The sequence below is a fragment of the Elephantulus edwardii genome, unplaced genomic scaffold (genome assembly GCF_000299155.1).
Source record: "Elephantulus edwardii isolate Elephantulus edwardi_28Jun2011 unplaced genomic scaffold, EleEdw1.0 scaffold00042, whole genome shotgun sequence".
Classification (NCBI taxonomy): Eukaryota; Metazoa; Chordata; class Mammalia; order Macroscelidea; family Macroscelididae; genus Elephantulus; species Elephantulus edwardii.
Genome location: NW_006399792.1, coordinates 2,341,903 through 2,360,857, shown reverse-complemented (window position 1 = coordinate 2,360,857; position 18,955 = coordinate 2,341,903). Strand labels below are relative to the sequence as shown.

Genomic DNA, 18,955 nt, shown 5'->3' with positions numbered 1-18,955 from the left:
ACTTTCAAACTTAATTAAAATTCCTTGAATATTTGAAGTTACATTCACTTGTTTTTAACTGTTCTAGTTGCTAACGGTAGACCAAAAAGAAAAAATAAAAACATCTTCCCAGGTGTATAAATAAATCTTCTAAGAAAGTGATAGCCTCAAATTCCTCTCTCGTCCTAGTGGCATTTTGTACAAACCTCAGTCCATTTTCTAAATTATACTTTTTAAATTAGCTAATCTCAAATCTAATCTGCTTTTCTAGTTGACCTAATTCTCTAAAACATTATAAACTCATAAAATGCTAAATATATACATTACTTGTTTCACACTTCATCTCACATACCGTGAGCATGTTGTCAAGAGAGAGCGGTCCCTGGAGAAGGACATTATGCTTGGAAAAGCAGAGGGTCAGGGAAAGAGACCCTCAGTGAGTTGTCTTGAAACAGTGACCAAAAGAATGGATTTAAGCAGAGTAGGATTTGTGAGGATGTTGTAGAATCAGACATGGTTTTGTTCTGTTGTATATAGAGTTGCTGGGAGTTGCAGACAGTATTATATGGATTTGATTTTTAAAACTTTATATATTTTAAATGGGACTCTTTCTGGATTAGGAGATGACTAACTATTGAGGGGATAAATATGTTTTCTTTTGTATTAATAGAGCTTTGGGTTGTCTTTTCAATTCTGTATTTTTTTAGTGTATGAGTTAATGTATAAATTACAACTATTTAGTATATGTTATTTAGAAATTTTTTTGTAAATGTTTAATGTAGAAATTATTTAGCATATAAATAAGCCTAAAATTAATGACATTGATAAAGCTGCTTTATTCATGGAATGAGGTGCTCACACAGCTGTCTCTTAGATTCAGGTTAAATGTTTCTTTTTTTCCCCCCTCCAGAATGTAGGTTAAATATTTCTAATTCTCTAGTCTACCCCCAAGCAGGCTGTTATCTCTCTTGACTTAATCTGTTTACCGCTTCATTCTTTCCTGAGTCACAGTTGTGTGCTTCTTATCTCTGAGTACCAAAGATCTTTCAGGATTAGAATGACATCTGTTAGGGTGTCTTTGTGAATTTGCCTCTGTGCATAGTTTTAAAGTGAGATTGGCTCTGGATATGGTAAGATTCAGAGCTGTTTTTCTTTGGTAAGGTTGCTGAGAGTCTTAGTTGACATAATGGCAGATAACAACAACAACAACATCCTATGCTAACCAAACCCTTAAAACATACATGATTCTAGAATTTGGATTCTTAATTTGGATTTTTTTTTTAAATTGTCTATCTTACAACTTTCAGAAATTAAGAGTGAGTTATTATAAACTAGGACTTTTGTGATAGTAAAATAATTCCAGTCATATATCTGCACCCAAAATTAGCTAGTTGTATGTGTAACTGGGGCAGTGGGGCTAAGTGTGTTGGAGTCAGTGAGGCTGACTCAGGACAGGGCAGGTTCTAGAGCTGTTGTACATCAGGTTGCTATGAGTTGGAGGCGACTCAATGACACCTAACAACAATGTGTAAAAGAAGAGTAAACTTTTGGTATTAATTTTTCCTCTGATTTCAGGCTTTTGAAATTATATTTTCATTTCTTCATATATTATGTCTTTACAAGGTTAGAAAAATATTTTACATTTTAAAATAATAGCATAGCTATTTTTAAGGTGTTCTGGTGACACAGTGTGTTAAATATTGACTCACCTACTGATGGGTTGATGATTCAAACCTGCCCTCCACTCTGTAGCAAAAGATGAAAGCTGTTTCCTCCTGTAAAGATTTAGACCCACAGAAACCTTGGAATCTATCCTGTTGGGTTACTATGAGTTGAAATCAACTTAATGGCATTTTTTGTTTAAATGTCAGTTTTATATTGAGATGAAATATTACCAGAAGCAACAAGCAACTAATTTACCTAGGTAAATTTTACGTAAAGTTTGTGTAAGTAGAAATGTACTGGGTATCCAATATCAATCAACATGTAACCAACAAACACTTCAGTCTTCATTCAAAGCTAAAACTTTCCTATCTCCTAACTCAAGGTGAAGAACCGAAGTGGCACAATGGGTTAAGCATTGATCTGCTCACTGAATGCTTGGTGAGATAGAAGAGGTAGACTTCTTTAGTAAAGATTTAGTCTCTTCAGGAACTTGATCAAAAATCACCATGAATTTATATTGAGCGGACAGAAAGGCGTCGCAACACTTTCGGATCCCTGGCGGTACAGTGTTTAAGGTTAGGGAGCTCTGGTGGCTTCACAGTAAGGAATTACACTGCCAACACAAAGGTGTGTAGTTTGATAACCAGCTGCTCAGTGGGAGAAAGAAGGGCAGCTTTCTCCTTTGTGATTTACTGCCTCTGAAGACCCACTGGAGGGTCAGCTATCAGTGATTTCTGACCTGACAGAACACAACCACCACCAAAATGTTGACTGTTTAAACTCATCAGCCATCCCTTTGTAGGAGGAAGGTATGGTTTGCTTCTGTGATGGTTTTACAGCCTTAGGCTGTATATGCTTTATAAGTAATAAAATAGAAAAAAAAATATACAGTCCAGAGCAGAGCCAAGGCAGTTCTACTGTGTCCCATAGGGTTACCATGACAGCAGTGAATTTAGCCAGGATTAGCTATTGCTAAGGAGAGAGGCAGTTGCGTTATCTTGTTGCTTATCTCTTTACTCACTTAGTAGTTGCTATATTTGTTCCCATCAGGATTTGAACTAGGAGAAATAATCAAAATAGAGAAGCTAACAATTTCTTCCTTGACTGCTATTGTCTGAACTTGATATGTGTTTAATGATTTTTTTCTAACGTGTACTTTGGTGTCGAAGAGGCTATTTCTGAGGGACTATACTATGTTTGTCACTCAAACCTACTCCCTTCTGTTAACTGGTATCCTTTAATGCTCCAGGGTCTGATTTTCTCTAAGGCTTTCAACAGTAAATAACTTTCTCCTTTTTGTAAGTGTGTGTTTGTTCACCCTTCGGGTGATATCCTGGGTAGGATTTTAAACATATTAATACGAATAGGGAGGTATGATGTGACACTCCCTAGTCTGTCATAAGTTGTACTGCTAACCCAAAGGCCACCCCTCTGTTGGTTCAAATCCGCCTTTGCTTTGAGGGGAGAAAGATGAGCAGTCTTCTCCTGTGTGATTTACATCCTCGGAAAACCTTTTGGAGGCCAGCTATGAGTTGGTTCTGACTTGATGGCAATGAGTTTTTAAAGTGTACATTCAGCCTTTTGGAGAAATATATACAGAGCTGGGCAACCATCACCACTATCTAAATTTTAAGACATTATTTTATTTACTTGGAAGGATTTGAAATATATTCAGGCTGCCCTTCTGTGTGATCATTTTCCCTGTCTCTCTCTTCCTACTGTTGTAGCTAGCTCCTAGGACCCTATGCTTTGTTACTCTGTATCTTTCCTGGGTGCCCTTTTCCTCTCTCCTATTCACTACCCTCCAGAGTGATGCTAAAGTGTTTCATTTCCTTGTATTTATCAGGCACTGGTTTCCTGTGTCTTTTCTAACTCAGAGGACACATATCAAATACTCAAGAGAGTCTGATTGAAGCCTCTTTCTGTGGCTTAGGCGAGAGGCAAGTATCTCGCTCTGCTTTAAAGAGATGCATGAGAATCACCACAACTTACTTTGAAGAAATTTTCCTTATGGAATCTCCTTGCTCTGTACCCTGGATATGGATGGGCTCAAACATATCTGAGATTGTGAGGATGATACAGGATAGGGCAAGGCTCAGATCTGTTGTTCATAATATTGCTGTGAATTGTAGTCGACTAGATGACACCTAACAATAATAACTAATTATCAAGAACTGAGCAGTGCCAAGTTTAACATATTGCACTGCTCTGGTGGCATAGTCCACAGAGAGTTGACCTGCTAAGTGTTTCTGATGGCTCATGAGCACTGCCATTGGAGAGAGATGCACAGTCTCCACCCTTTTGATACACCTTCTGAAAATCTGCTGGAGGATCAGCTGTTTGATGGTTCATGGTTCATGACTCAAGGACAATGAGATTTCTTTGTGAACTGAAAAATTAGCAGTTTGAATTAACCAACCGCTCCACAAATAAAAGATGGACAGTCTCTTCTTGTAAATATTTATAACCTTAGAACCTGAAGAAGGGTCACAGAGAGTCAGACTCAACCTAATTTCTGTGAACTTAACCAGCCAGTCATCAGATACACTTTCTAGAAAATTTACTGTAGAGCGTCCTTTCTCATCTGTCATGATGCTCCCAGTTGGTCCAGTGGTGAGCATTTTTATTTTCTTGTTGTTGAAATGTCTTTGATTTTCTACAGCAAGTAGTTCAGTCATTCTTCCCTTTCTGCACGCCAGGTTGTTTCATTTTCATTAACAGAAGTGGTTGTTATTGTTATGTGCCGATGAGTCCCCTGTGACTCATAGACACCCTATGCACCATAGCTCTGAACCCTGTACTGTCCTGAGCCAATTTCACTGTCACTGACACACCTTCCCCCATTACCCTGGTTACACTGTCAGTCCATCTCATCCAGGGTTTTCCTCTTTGTGCTGTCCCTCCACCTTTCCAAGCATGATATCTTCCTTCAAGGACTGGTCTCTTCTGGGAAACATGTCAAAAGTATGTGAGAAAGAGCTTAAAAATCCTTGCATTCAAGGAACAACTTGATTTTACCCTCTTCAAGACAAACATGTTTGCTCTCTTGGCAGTCCATGCTATCAATGTTCAGTCCTCTTCTCCAGCACCACAACTGAAAGGCATGGGTTCTTCTGTCATCCATAGTCATATTGCTCTGATGCATAGCAAGTACTTGCTAAGACCATCACCTGGATCAGGTGCACCTTAGTCTCTAGACTGATAAAATTGTTCTTTAGCACGCTACAGAGGTCTCTAACAACGTATTTTCACATTGCAATTAGTCTTTTGATTTCCTGACTGCTGATGCCAAGAGTGAAACCGAGAAAGCTAAAATTGTTGACAATCTCAGTTTCTTCACCGTCTTATCATGATGCTGCCAATTGGCCCAGTGGTGAGAATATTTGTTTTCCTGATGTTGAACTTCAATCCATATTGAAGACTGCATTCCTTGACCTTCTCCAGCAAATGCTTCAGGCCCTCAGTTTTGGCAAGCAAGGTTGTCATCTGCATAATGCAGGCTCTTGACGAAGCCTTCTTTTAAAGCCCAGGATCCCAAATGATCTGTTCTGCATAGATGTCTTTCTCTAAGCCTGATGCTCTGTTCTTCTTCATGTAGTCCAGCTTCTTGAATTATTTTCCCAGTATACGGACTGAATAGGTATGGAGAAAAGGTACAATCCTGATGCACACCTTTTCTAATTGTAAACTATGCAGTGCTCCCTTGTTCTGTTTAGACCATTGCTTATTGGTCTGTGTAGAATTTCACACAAGGACAATTAAGTATTCTGAATTCCCATTCTTCTCCGTGTTATCCGTAATTTGTTTTTATTAATTTGTCAAATGCCTTTGCATAGTCATTGGAACACAAAATCTTTCTGGCTTGTTGTTGTTAATAGGTGCCGTCAAGAGGAATATGACTCATAGCAAACCTATGAACAACAGATCTGAACTGTGTCCTATCCCATGCTACCTCATAGTCTCTGATACATTCAAGTCTGGTTGAAGGTCTTCCTCTTTTTTACCATCCCTCCACCGTCCCAAGTATGATATCCCTCCCCAAGGAGTAACCTCTCCTAGCAACATTTCCAAAGTATATGAAACAAAGTTTCATCGTCTTTGCCTGGCTTGACCTTTTATGCATCAGAGAGTTGGACAATGACTAAGGAAGATAGAAGGAGAATTGATGCCTTTGAGCTGTGGTGCTGGAGAAGAGTATTGAGGGTACCATGGACTGCTAGGAAAACAAACAGATTCATCCTGGAAAGGGTCAAACCGGGCAGCTCCTTGGAGGCAAGGATTCTGAGGCTCCGTCTAACATACTTTGGACATATTGTAAGGAGGGGCCGGTCCTTGGAGAGGGACATCATGCTTGGTAGGGTGGAGGGACAGTGCAGGAGGGGAAGGCCCTCTATGAGGTGGATGGATTCAGTGAATGGGGAAATCAGGATGGTTGTATTGGAGAGGGTGCCATTGGCACAGGACAGAGCAGAGTTTAGGGCTGTTGTACATAGGGTCACTATGAGTCACAAGCAACTCGACGGCACATAACAATAACAACAACAACAACAACAACAGTATAACTGTTTGTGCTTTTGACAATTCATGGGATATGCAACACTTTTCCCCAACACCACAATTCAAAGATATCAGAGCTTTTATAATCCTTAGTCATTGTCCACCTCTCAGATGCATAGGAAGTGTTGAAAAGACCATGGTCTGAATCAGGTATACACCTTAGTCCTCAAACTGACCTCATTGTTCCTCAATAATTGGGAAACCACAGTCCCTCACTACAGACTTTTTTCCTAATCTCCTAACTGCTGGTAACAAGTTTGCTGATTGTGGATCTCTAAGTAAGATGAAGTCATTGTCAGTCTCAATCTTTTCTCCATCTGTCAGAATGTTCCCTATTGGACCGGTAGTGAGGATTTTTGTTTTCTTGATGTTAAGATGTGATCCATATTGAGGGCTGTAGTCTTTGATCTTCTGCTTCATTTTCAGCAAGCAAGTCTGCCATCTGTATAACAAAAATTACTGATGAGTCTTTCTCCTATCCTGCTGCTACATTCTTCTTCATAGAGGCCAGCTTCTTGAGTAATCTGCTCAGCATACATATCAAATAGGTCTATACAACACCGATGTATGCCTATTTTAATTTTAAATCATGCAATGTTCTATTGCTCTGTAGGTTTCGCACGAGCACAATTAAGTGTTACAGAATTTTCATTTTCCTCAGTGTTAGCTATAATTAGTTATGATCCACACAGTCAAATCCTTCGCGTAGTCAATTAAGTACAAATAGACATTCTTTTATTATTCTTTACTTTTAATCAGGATCCACCTGACATCAGCAGTGATATCCCTGGTGTCATGGCCTCTTCTAAATCCAGCTTGCATGTCTACAAGTTCTCTATGTACTGTTCCAGCCATTTTTAAATGACCCTCGGCAGTATTTTGCTTGCATATGATATTAATGATATTGTCCTGTAATTCCATATTCTGTTGGATCCCATTTCTTGGGAATGCAAACTGTAAGATGTATTTGACATCGACACTAACATCCTAGTTCCATAGCCTTTTCTAAATGAAACGTGAATAATCTTCAGCCAGATTTTACTTGCATGTAATATTAGCATTATTGTTCTATCCTTTGCTGCATCGCTTTTTTGGGGAGGGGGGAATAGGAGCCATTTTGGATATCTTCAAGTCGATTGGCCAGATATATTTCAGATTTCTTCACGTTGGGTAGTGAACATGTCCATGGCTCCATTTGTTTTTTGAAACACTCAATTGGTGTTTGATCAATTCCTGGGCCTTATTTCTTGTCAGTGTCTTCTGTACAACTTGAACTTATTTATTACAGAGTATTTATCTTAAGAAGTTCCCTTTTGTTTTTTTATAACTTCTAGTTTGGGTAGGTTCTTGTCTCATATATTCCACATGCCAGTTATCAACAAATTGTTTGCATATGTTTCTCCTCATTTTGAGTCTTATCCTATCAGGAAATAAAGGTCTTTTGTCAGCTGAAAGCTTTATGGTATCATATCATTAAAGAAGATGCTACTTTGAAAAAGCAGCTCTTCCCCATTCATATATCTGAGTGCTTTCCAACCTTAGCGCCTCATCTTTTGGCAATGTCTCAGTAGCCCTCTGCTATTCATATTGTCAAAACTACTTCCAAATAATTGCCATTATTATTACTATACTCATGCCATCTGAGGGAGCTCTGGTGGCCTAGGGTAAGAAGCTGCGCTGTAATCCTGAAGGCATGAAGTTCAGATCTACAAGATGCTCTGAAGGAGAAAAATGGGTAGTCTTCTCCTGTGCAATTAACTGCATCAGAAAATCCTCCGGAGAGTCAGCTAAGGGTTGCTTCTGACTCAAAAACAACAATAGTGTATTACATGTGGAGAAACTGATGTTTAGAGGTAAATTGGCAAATGCTGAATTGACAGCAAAGATAAGTATAGAAATTATAAAATGTATTTAGTGTAAAATTTATAACTATAGCACATATATATCAGAAATGTAGAAATCACTCAGTACATGGAAAAACTATTTCATCTTATTCCCAACGTCTCTCTCCATGTCTGTAGAGTCTCCTTGTTTGGAATGAGTAAGGTGACGATCTATCAACAATCTGCGTTATGCAGATGACACAACCTTGCTTGCTGAAACCGAGGAGGGCCTCATGCACTTACTGCAGAGGGTCAAGGACTGCAGCCTTCAATATGGACTGAGGCTCAATGTCCAGAAGACAAAAATTCTCACCACTGGACCAATCGGTAGCATCAGGAATGATGGTGAAGAGATTGAGATTGTTCACCGCTTCAGTTTGCTTGGCTCCACAGTCAACACTCTTAGCACCAGTAGCCAGGAAATCAAAAAACGTATTGCAATGGGAAAGTCTGATGTTAGGGACCTCTCTAAAGTACTCAAGAGCAACGGTGTCTCTCTGGAGACTAAGGTGCGCCTGATACAGGCCATGGTTTTTGCAATCACTTGTTATGCATCAGAGAGTTGGACAATGACTAGGGAGGACAGAAGGAGAATTGATGCCTTTGAGCTGTGGTGCTGGAGAAGAGTATTGACTATACCATGGACTGCCAAGAAAACAAACAGATTCATCGTAGAGAGGATTAAACCAGGCTGGTCCTTGGAGGCAAGGATTCTGGGGCTTCGTCTGACATACTTTGGACATGTTGCAAGGAGAGACAGGTCTTTGGAGAGGGACATCATGCTGGGTAGAGTAGAGGGACAGCGCAGGAGGGGAAGACCCTCTATGAGGTGGATTGATTCAGTGACTGGGGCACTCAGGATGGGTGTGTCAGAGGCAATGAGATTGGCACAGGATAGAGCGTGGTTTAGGGCTGTTGTACATAGGGTCGCTATGAGTCGCAAACGACTCGACGGCACATAACAACAACAAACAACAAGGTGAAGTTCAGAACTGCATTCTGAAGGCCTTTCTTCACTTCAATCTGGTTGTTTGGCTTCACATTGACACTTTTGGAAATCAAGCATCCTGTGGTTTCTGTATCTTCTGTGAAGTAAACACCACCATCGCCCTTCTCCAGTTCTGTCTTTTCATTCTCTGATAGTTGAGAGCTTTGAGTAGCTTCTCCCTTCAATTTCTTACATTTTATGTGTTTAAAGCCATAAGATTAAAATGTACGGCTAATTTGAGGCATAGCGTTTCTTGTCAAGGGTTGCAGCTTTTACCACTGCAAGTGCAAGTAGAATTAAGTTGATGATGTGTATAATTTATTATATTTTTTTTCTAGGTAATATGCACGTGTCACTAGCTGAGGCCCTGGAGGTTCGGGGTGGACCATTGCAGGAAGAGGAAATATGGGCTGTATTAAATCAAAGTGCCGAGAGTCTCCAAGAATTATTCAGAAAAGGTAAGATGTTTGATTTATTATTGCTATTATTAGTATCCGGTAGCTAGATCCCAGGGAAGGGATCTTTTTTTTGTTGTCTTTATTTCTGCGTCTTTTGCAACATGTGGGAAGGGATGCTTTAATCATGGTTCTTGGGCCTGTAAAAGTTCAGATCTTATCTTCATTTGTTCTACCTCTATGTATCTGGAATTGTGCCCACTGTAAGAAAGATAATTGTAATTAAAATAGAAAACATCGCCTACTTCTTGGGAGCTTATAAAGTCCTGTGTAGACAATAGCTGTTAATAAAATACAAACAGTTGTGGGAAGTGCAACCGTGGTAAAGTTTACAGAAGAGGGCTTATGTAGAGCCCAAAATAGGAGGACCTGATCTGGCCACGAGAAAGAAAAGGAACATAAAAGAAATAGGCACAGATTTGGGCATATTGATAGTTCTCAAAGTGTGGTCCCTGGACCAGCAGCATCAACATTGCTTGAGAATCAGAAAGGCAAGTGCACTCTTCTTTTTAGTTGCTATCAAATATAACCATGTCACAACACATTCCTATGCACAACAGAAAAAAAAATGCTGCCTGGTCTACTCTATCCCGTGATTAATTGTAGATTGAACTTTACGAGGTACAGCGTCTTCACTGGCTGACATTTATAAGTCATTTGCCAGGTGTTTAGTCATAGTTGTAGTTTGGAAGCTAAGATCAAATTTATTCCATATCATAGCAACATACAAGCCTCTGTTGAAAAACTAGTAGTGACTGCACGTATAGTGCACTGGTGAGGAACCAAATTTAGGTCTCTGGCATGGAAGGTGAGAATTTTACCACAGAACTGCTGTACTAACCATACGGCATAAGAAATTCTGGGAATAGAGCCAGGGAATTTATGTGCTCAAAAGCCATTGAGGTTTCTGTGATAAAAATTTTGAGACTCACTGGAGGATAGAATTGCCAACATTTTGGAGTCTAGTAAACCTTTTGATGAGTACAGGAGGTAACCACAGATTGAGCGCTAAAGTACCTAGAGCACAGGGAAAAGTGTTTGGAAACATATGTTAAAAATTTCTTCTTATTCTCTGAGCAAAGAACAAGAGCTTGAATAAACCAGCCTTAGAGCCTACCTACTTCTGCTATAAACTAGATGTTTGAAGATTTTTAATTGAAGAAAAGTTCCTTATTTTATCTTTTACCACATACCTGAAATTCTATTTTGTACAAACTCCATTACTTTGTCTTGGTTTAATTTTTGAGGAAATTGCCTGTACATCAAAAGTATAGGTTCTGGAGAATGTGGAGGAGGTAGGCATTCTCCCAAGTGTTTTTCTTTTTTATTTATTTATTTATTTTTTACAGAGGTTTTGGATTTCCATTCATTCATTGCCACAATTTTCTCCCTGCCCACCCCTCCACACCAGCTCGTTTCCCCCTCCGAAGAGAGAGAGAAAAAAAAAATTCCTTCATTAGTATACAATTCCCATGTCCCTTCCCCCCACCCCTCACCCCAAGTACACTTCTCTATGCAACCTTAATTCTGTATTCCTGTGCTAACCATAATACTCAATCATATATCACTTCTAATCTGTTCTTTCCCTCATCTGTTTCAATACAATATACATAATTTATCCAGTTTTTTCTGTCGTACCCCCATCCTGATATCAGACCCATTCTACAACAGTGGCACCATGCAGTATTTGTCCCTTTGTGACTGAGATATTTCACTCAGCATAATGTCCTCCAGGGTCACCCACTTTGAATAGTATTGCATGAGTTCCTTGTTTTTCAGTGCTGTGTAGTATTCCATTGTGTGGATATACCACAGCTTCTCTATCCATTCGTTTGTTGATGGGCCCTTAGGCTGCTTCCAGCTCTTTGCTATTGTAAACAAAGCTGCGATAAACATGGGTGTGCATATATCTGCTTGGATGGCAGACATGGTCTCTCTGGGGTATATTCCCAGTAATGGGATTGCTGGGTCAAATGGTATCTCTGTTTGCAATTTTTTTGAGAAAGTGCCACACCGCCTTCCACAATGGTTGCACCATCTTACATTCCCACCAACAGTGAATAAGAGTTCCAGTTTCTCCACATCCTCGCCAGCATTTGTTGCTTGCTGTTCTGTTATATTTTGCTATTCTTACTGGGGTGAGATGATATCTCATAGTTGTTTTCCAAGTGTTTTTCCTAAGGAATGTTTTGTTGGTGGAATTTCTCAGCTCATCATCAACAATTAATAGATATTTAAGAAATATCTTTTACTTGTAAGGCATTGTGTGGAAAATTCAAATAAGTAGATGCCATTGTTGCCCTGAAGGGAGCCATTCTGATCAGAGAGATGCATGTGAAGAGTGGACCACATAGAGATAGTATGTGTCTAGTGAGTAAAACAGACAGTAAGTATAGCATAAGTCTAGAAAGCAGAGAATTCATATTTCTTATTATATCAACAGTAAGATCACTGCCCCTAGCCATGACTGATTTGGCATAAAAAACAATTTGTATCCTGCAAAGATCTAAGGATCTTTTCTTCTTTCAGATATTTTACTAATGATTAAATGTCTTAAGTGTAAAATATTTGTCAATGAAAGGCAATTACAGTGTACTTTATTGAATATTATGGTAGACTTACTAGATATCCTCTTTCTTTAGTGGGTATTTACTAGATATAGTCTCTAAACTTAACGTGGGACAGCAACACGCAAATCACCACAGTTCAACAAACTGACAGACACATAAGAAGGATGTGATACTCTCATTGAGTCTATCTTCTTGAGGGGCTTTCTTTTTTTCTCTGAACCTCCGCTTTTTCCAGCATGATGTCTTTTTCCAAGGACTGACCCAGTTGGCAACATACCCAGAGTATATGAAATGAAGAAGTTTCACCATTCTTGCCTCAGGAATGCCCCGGTTGCACATTTCTCCAAGACAGATATGTTTCTTCTTTTTGGCAGTTCATGGAACAATTCGTACTCTTCTCCAACACCACAGCTCAGAGGCACTGAGTCTTCTTCTGTCATGCATACAAAGTAATTGAAAAAGATCATGGTTTCATGGCCACCTTAGTTTTCAAATTGACTTCATTGTTGTAATGGACTAATGTTGGCCATCTTTGATTGGACAACCCAAATGGTCTACTAAGAGCACTGGTGGCTTAGGGGTAAGGAGTTGTACTGCCAACAAAAAGGAAGCAGATAAAATATACCAGTTGCTCTACAAACAAAAAATGGAAAATCTCCTCCCATGCAATTTAGTCTCTGAAAACCTGCCAGAGGGTCAGCCGTAGGTTGCTTTCAACCTAGATTGACTGTATATAACAACAGCAGCATGACCTGCTACAGTAGAAATGAGAAATTAAAGAGAAATGAAATTATATCCATACTCTAAGAGAAAATGTCAATTTAGAACAACATTCAGAATGACAGTAGTGACCAGTCTAACCTGATTTGAGAGAGACTGATAGAGCTGTTGAGATCAAGACCCTTAGCCTTTTGAATCTGGAACTGAATTTACACATGTGGCAAAGTTTGAAAACAGTTGTTGTTGTGCACCATCGAGTCAGAATAGACCCATAGTTAATCGTGTGGGGGAGACTGCCTTTCCTTCTCCCAGTCAGCAGCTAGTGGCCTCAAACCATGTGGCTTCAGGATTGCAGCATGACTTCTTACCTCCAGGCCACCAGAGCTCCAGTAGACATATTTGTAAGGCGGATAGTAATACAAAGAAGACGCTCACTCTTTAGAACAATCAACTACATAAAATCACAGCTGCAACATTTGCCCAGAGATAAAGCTCAGAAGGTAGAAAGAGAGAGATGAACAAATGAATGGAAACAAGAACCACAGAGACAAAATGTGAAGAGTGATGATACAATGTGAGGATAATAATTAATGCAATAAAACAGTGTATGAATGGTTGAATCAAAAAGCCATTCTGCTCCATAAATTTTCAAATCACAATGGAAAATTTAAAAGAGGACATTTTACCATTCATCCTGAAGTACAAAGTTTATATGTTAATACAGTTATTCATTTTACTCAAATTCATATACCAGTCTCTAGTGCCTAAGGTGAGGATGAAAGTGATGATTTTAATTATTGTCTAAAACTGATGAAACATGCAGTTGTCATGCATTAATGTTTACTAGTGATTGGAATGCAGATGACACAACCTTGCTTGTTGAAAGTACAGAGGTCTTGAAGCCCTTGTTGCAGAAGATCAGATAACAGCCTTCAATATGGATTACACATCTCAACATCAAGGAAACAGAAATCCTTACCACTAGGTCAAAAATCTTTACCACGGGGACAACATTGAGGTAGATGGAGAAAGAATTGAAACTGTCCAGGATTTTCTCTTCAAGCGAGCAGTCAAGAAATCAAAAGACATGTCACATTGGGAAAATCTTCTGTCAAGGATCTTGCCAAAGTCAGTTTAGTGACTAAGGTGTACCTGATTGCATCCAGGGCCTTTTCACTTATTTGCTATGTATCTGAAAATTAGAGAATGAGTAAGGATGGTAGAAGAAGAAATGATGTAGTGTTTGAGAAGAGTACTGAATATCCCATGGGCTTTCAAAAGAACATCTTGAAAAAATGCAGCCAGGTAGCCTCTTGGAGGTGAGCATAATGAAGCTTCATCTCATGTGCTTTGGGCATATTGTTAGGAGGGGCTTGGGAAAAGACATCATGTTTGTAAAAGTGAAGGATCAGAAAATAGAGACCCTAAATGAGATATATTGACACAGTCCCTAACAGTAAACTCAAGTATATTAGTGATGATGGGAGTGGCAGGGTACACTTCAGCTATGCACAGTATAGCTATGGATCATAGTCAGTTCGATGGCATGTAAAAATAACAGCAGCAACAGTGATTAGAATGCAAAAGTTGAAAACTAAGAAGGCTTGAAAGTTGGAAAAATGTCTTTGGTGATAAAAGTGATGTGGAAGATTGCATAGTAGAATTTTTCAACACCAGAGTAATATTCATTGCAAATACCTTTTTAAAAAGTGTAAATGGCAACTATACACGTGGACCTCATCAAATTTGATACAACTATGAAAAAAGACAACGGAGAGGCTCAGAACACTGCCAACGGCTGAATTTGAAAGAGGTTATAATTTAATTTTATGCAAGTTATTAAAGCAAAAGAATATGGTAACAAATCTTTGAGAGTCAAAGTGGTTGTTATGTGCCATTAAGTCACCTGTGACTCATAGTTACCCCATGTACAACAGCTCTGAAGCCTACCCTGTCCTAAGCCAGTCTCACTGACTCTGACACACTTACCTTCATTATCCCAGTTACTTTATTAATCCATCTCCTCCAGGGTCTTCCTTTCCTGTGCTGTCCCTGCACCCATCCAAGCTTGTCCGTTTCCAAGGACTGGTCCATCCTGGCTGCCTGCTGAAAGTATGTGAGGCAGAGCTTCAAAATCCTAGCCTCCAAAGAGAAACTTGGTTTCACTATCTCCAAGACAGAATTATCTGTCTATATCAGATGCACCTTAGTCTCTAGACTGATAACATTGTTTCTTAGTACTGTGGAGTACTGACGGCAGATTTTCCCAGTGCACTTTGTCTTTGGATTTCCTGACTGGTTGTTTTTATTGTGAAGCTGAGCAAACTGTAATTGCCAACAACCTCAATCTCTTCTCTGTCTATCATTGTACTACCAGTTGGCCCAGTTGTGAGACTCTGTCTTGATGTTGAGCTTCAAGCATCATCTCCCTCTCCCAGGTAAAGTCCCCCTACTAAAAATATGTGACTTTCATCATCTTTGACTTCAGAGAGCACTCTTTGACATATTTGTTTGTCCTTTTGGCAATGCAAGAGATGTTCAGTGCTCTTCTCCAACACCACAGCTCAAAGGCATCCATTCTTCTGTTATCTTGATGCACTGTCCAGCTCTAAAATGCATAGCAAGTGAGAAGACCAGGGCCTGAATAAGATGCAACTTAATCCTCAAACTGACATCATTACTCCTCCGTAATTTGGAGACGTCCTTAACTGCAGATTTCCCAGTGCAACACATCTCCCATTTCCTGATTGCTGGTACTAAGAGTATTAATTGTGGTTCCAAGTAAGATGAAGTTGTTGACAGATAAGTTGTTAATGATAGTTAGTGACTGGAATGCTAAGTTGAAAACAGTAAAGAGCAAGCAACAAATGCTGGCGAGGTTGTGGAGAAATTTGAACCCTTATTCACTGTTGGTGGGAGTGTAAAATGGTGCAGCCACTGTGGAAGGTGGTATGGCGCTTTCTCAAAAAGTTGCAAATAGAGATACCATTTGATTCAGCAGTTCCACTACTGGAAATATATTACCTGACCTGGGAATATAAATGACACCCAAGCAGATATATGCACACCCATGTTTATAGCGTCTTTGTTCACAATAGCAAGGACTTGGAAACAACCTAAGTGCCCATAAGCAAACAAATGGATAGAGAAGCTCTGGTATATTCATACAATGGAATACTACGCAGCATTGAAAAACAAGGAACTCATGCAATATTATTCAAAATGGGTGACCCTGGAGGACATTGTGCTGAGTGAGGTATCTCAGTCACAAAAGGACAAATACTGCATGGTGCCACTGTTGTAAAACAGGACTGACCTTGGGGTTGAGGGGAGACTGAGAAAGATGGGGATAAATAATATATATTGCATTGAAACGGATGAGGGAGACAATGGTTTAAAAGGGATATGTGATTAGATATTTTTGTCATGACAGAAGTCCAGAGCGAAGGCTGCATAGTGCAGTGCACCTGGGGGGAAGGCTTGTAAAACAATCAAAGAATTTTTCTTTTACTTTTCCAAGACAGTAGTGTACTAGGGAGGAGGGTTGGGAAGGGAGAAAAGTGCAACAATGAATGAATAGAAATCCAAAGTCTCTGTAAATTTTCATTGAGTTAATAATTTTTTTAAAAAGAAAGAAAACAGTAAAGAACAAATAGTATTTGGAAAATATGAGCTTGGTGATTGAAATGAGGCTGGAAATAGAATGATCAAATTTTATGTTTTCAGTGATTTATTCATTGCAAAATTGTTTTATAAAAGACACAAATGACAGTTTTACACATGGACTTCATCTGATGGTCTGTATAAGAATCAGATTGATTACATTTGTGTAAGAAATCATTGTAGAAGCGTATTAATATTGGCAGTCAAAACTAGGCCAGGGTGGACTGTGGGTCAGACCATCAATGACTAATGTGGAAGTTCAAATTGAGTGTGAAAAAAACTAAAATAGGTTCAAGAGAATGAAGAAATGATCTTGAATCTATTCCATCTGAATTTCAAGACCATCTTAAGAGTAGGTTGGAAGCATTTAATACCAATGATTGAAGACCAGATGAGTTATGGGATGATATTGAGGATTTCATCCATGAAGAAAACAAAAGATCATTACAAAGATGAGAAAGAAAAAACCAAAATGGATGTCAGAAGAGACTCTAAAAATTTCACTGGAGCACTGAGAAGACAAAACAAAAGGAAAACATCCCAAAGTAAAAGAACTGAACGAAAGTTTTCAAAGAGCAGCTTGTGGAGACAAAGCAGAGTATTATAATCGATTATTCAGAGAGCTGTAACTGAGGGATGAAAAGATAAGAACTCACTCTGCATTCCTTAAGCGTAGAGATCTAAAAAACAACTTTAATCCTTGAGTTGCTTTATTAAAAGATGTTATGGGTAATATATCGAATGACCCAGAAAGCCTCAAAAGAAGATGGGATACACAGAAGTACTGTATCAGAAAGAACGAACTCACACTGAAAATTTACAGGAAACCATATGAGCAGGAGCCAGTGGTATTGAAAGAGGAAATAAAAGCTGCAATGGAGGTGTTGGCCCAAAATAAGGCCTTTGGAATCGATGAGATACCAATTGATTCTTTTCCATTAACAAATGCAGCTCTGGATATGTTCACCAGTCTATGTCAGGAAATTTGGAGAACAGCTGTCTGGCAATGGATTGGAAGAGATCCATATTTATTGCCATTTCTAAGAAAGGTGATTCAACAGAATGTGGAAATTTATCGAACAATATCATTAATATCACATATAAGCAAAATCCTGATGAAGACCATCAAAAACTCCTAGAACAGTACGTAGAAGTTCAAGCAGGATTTAGAAGAGGCCGTGGCACCAGGTATATCACTGCTGATGTCAGATGAATCCTGGCTGAAAGTAGAGAATACCAGAAGAATGTCTGGTTATGCTTTAATTTTTTATTTTATTATTTTTGTGTGCTTGTACCGTCAAATCAGATCTGACTGGTACAGGAGGAGATTGTCCCTCCTTCCCCGGCAGAGCATCTGGTGGATTCGAACCGTGCACCTCTGGGATCCTAGTTGCAGCTTCTTGCCACTAGGCCACCAGAGCTCCCCTTGGTTATGCTTTATTGACGATGCAGACATTTGACTGTGTGGGTCATAACAAGGCTAACACTGAGAAGAATGGGAATCCCAGAGTTCTTAATTGTGCTCATGAAAACCTATACCTAGACCAAAAAGCTGTTGTATGAATAGAGCAAGGAAACACTGCATGGTTTAAATTTAAGAAGGGAGTGCATCAGGGTTGTATTCGGCTCCATACCTGTTCAGTCCTTATTGTTTGTTGTTGTTATGTGCTGTCAAGTTGCTTGTGACTCATAATGACCGTATGTACAACAGCCCTGAAACCTACTCTCTCCTGTGCCAACTTTACGGTCTCTGACACACCTATGCTCATTATCCCAGTCACTGAATCAATTCATCTCATAGATGGTCTTCTCTTTCTCCATCCCTCCACCCTTGCAAGCATGATGTCCCTCTCCAAGGACTTGTCCCACCTTGCAACATGCCCAGAATATGTCAGACGAAGCCTCAGAATCCTTGCCTCTAAGGAGCAGCCTGGCTTCACCCTCTCTAGGACAGACCTGTTTGTTTTTCTGGCAGTCCATGCCATAGTCAATACCCTTCTCCAGCACCACAGCTCAGATGCAGTCTGTTGTAGGGTCTCTATGTGTCGTAATCAAATTGATGGCATCTAACAACACCACACTGATGGATTGCCATTTGCTGCCATTTGTTACTCATGGTGAACAGTGTTTGGTGAAGCTCCCCGATTAAAACAAGCTTGGAGGCAGGAGTGGCATCCACTTCCACAATAGCTTGCCTCGGTAAACCCTATGAACCTGGAGAAAGGATGAAAGTTATGCAGGAGGTGTGCACTCAAAGGCATCAATTCTCTATTACCCTAGTCATTGTATGCTAAGCAACTTATTTGAGAAGCTGGACTCTGTGAAGAGGAATGTGGCATCAGGAGCAGAGTGACACTCATCAATAACATGAATTATGCAGATGACACAACCTTGCTTACTCAAAGTGGTGAGGGCTTGAAGCATTTGTTGCAGAAGATCAAAGAATACAGCCATCAATATGATTGCATCTAAATA

At 39.5% G+C, this 18,955-nt stretch overlaps 1 protein-coding gene across 1 annotated transcript in view; it reads left to right on the top strand.

Moving 5' to 3' along the window:
- Positions 1 to 9,415: 9,415 nt before the first annotated feature.
- PTPN13 (protein tyrosine phosphatase, non-receptor type 13 (APO-1/CD95 (Fas)-associated phosphatase)) overlaps positions 9,416 to 18,955 on the top strand; it is a 209,859-nt gene continuing 200,319 nt past the window's right edge. The window contains exon 1 of the mRNA XM_006885322.1: positions 9,416 to 9,530. Coding sequence (XP_006885384.1) covers positions 9,416 to 9,530 — 115 coding nt within the window. The remainder of the gene's footprint in view (positions 9,531 to 18,955) is intronic.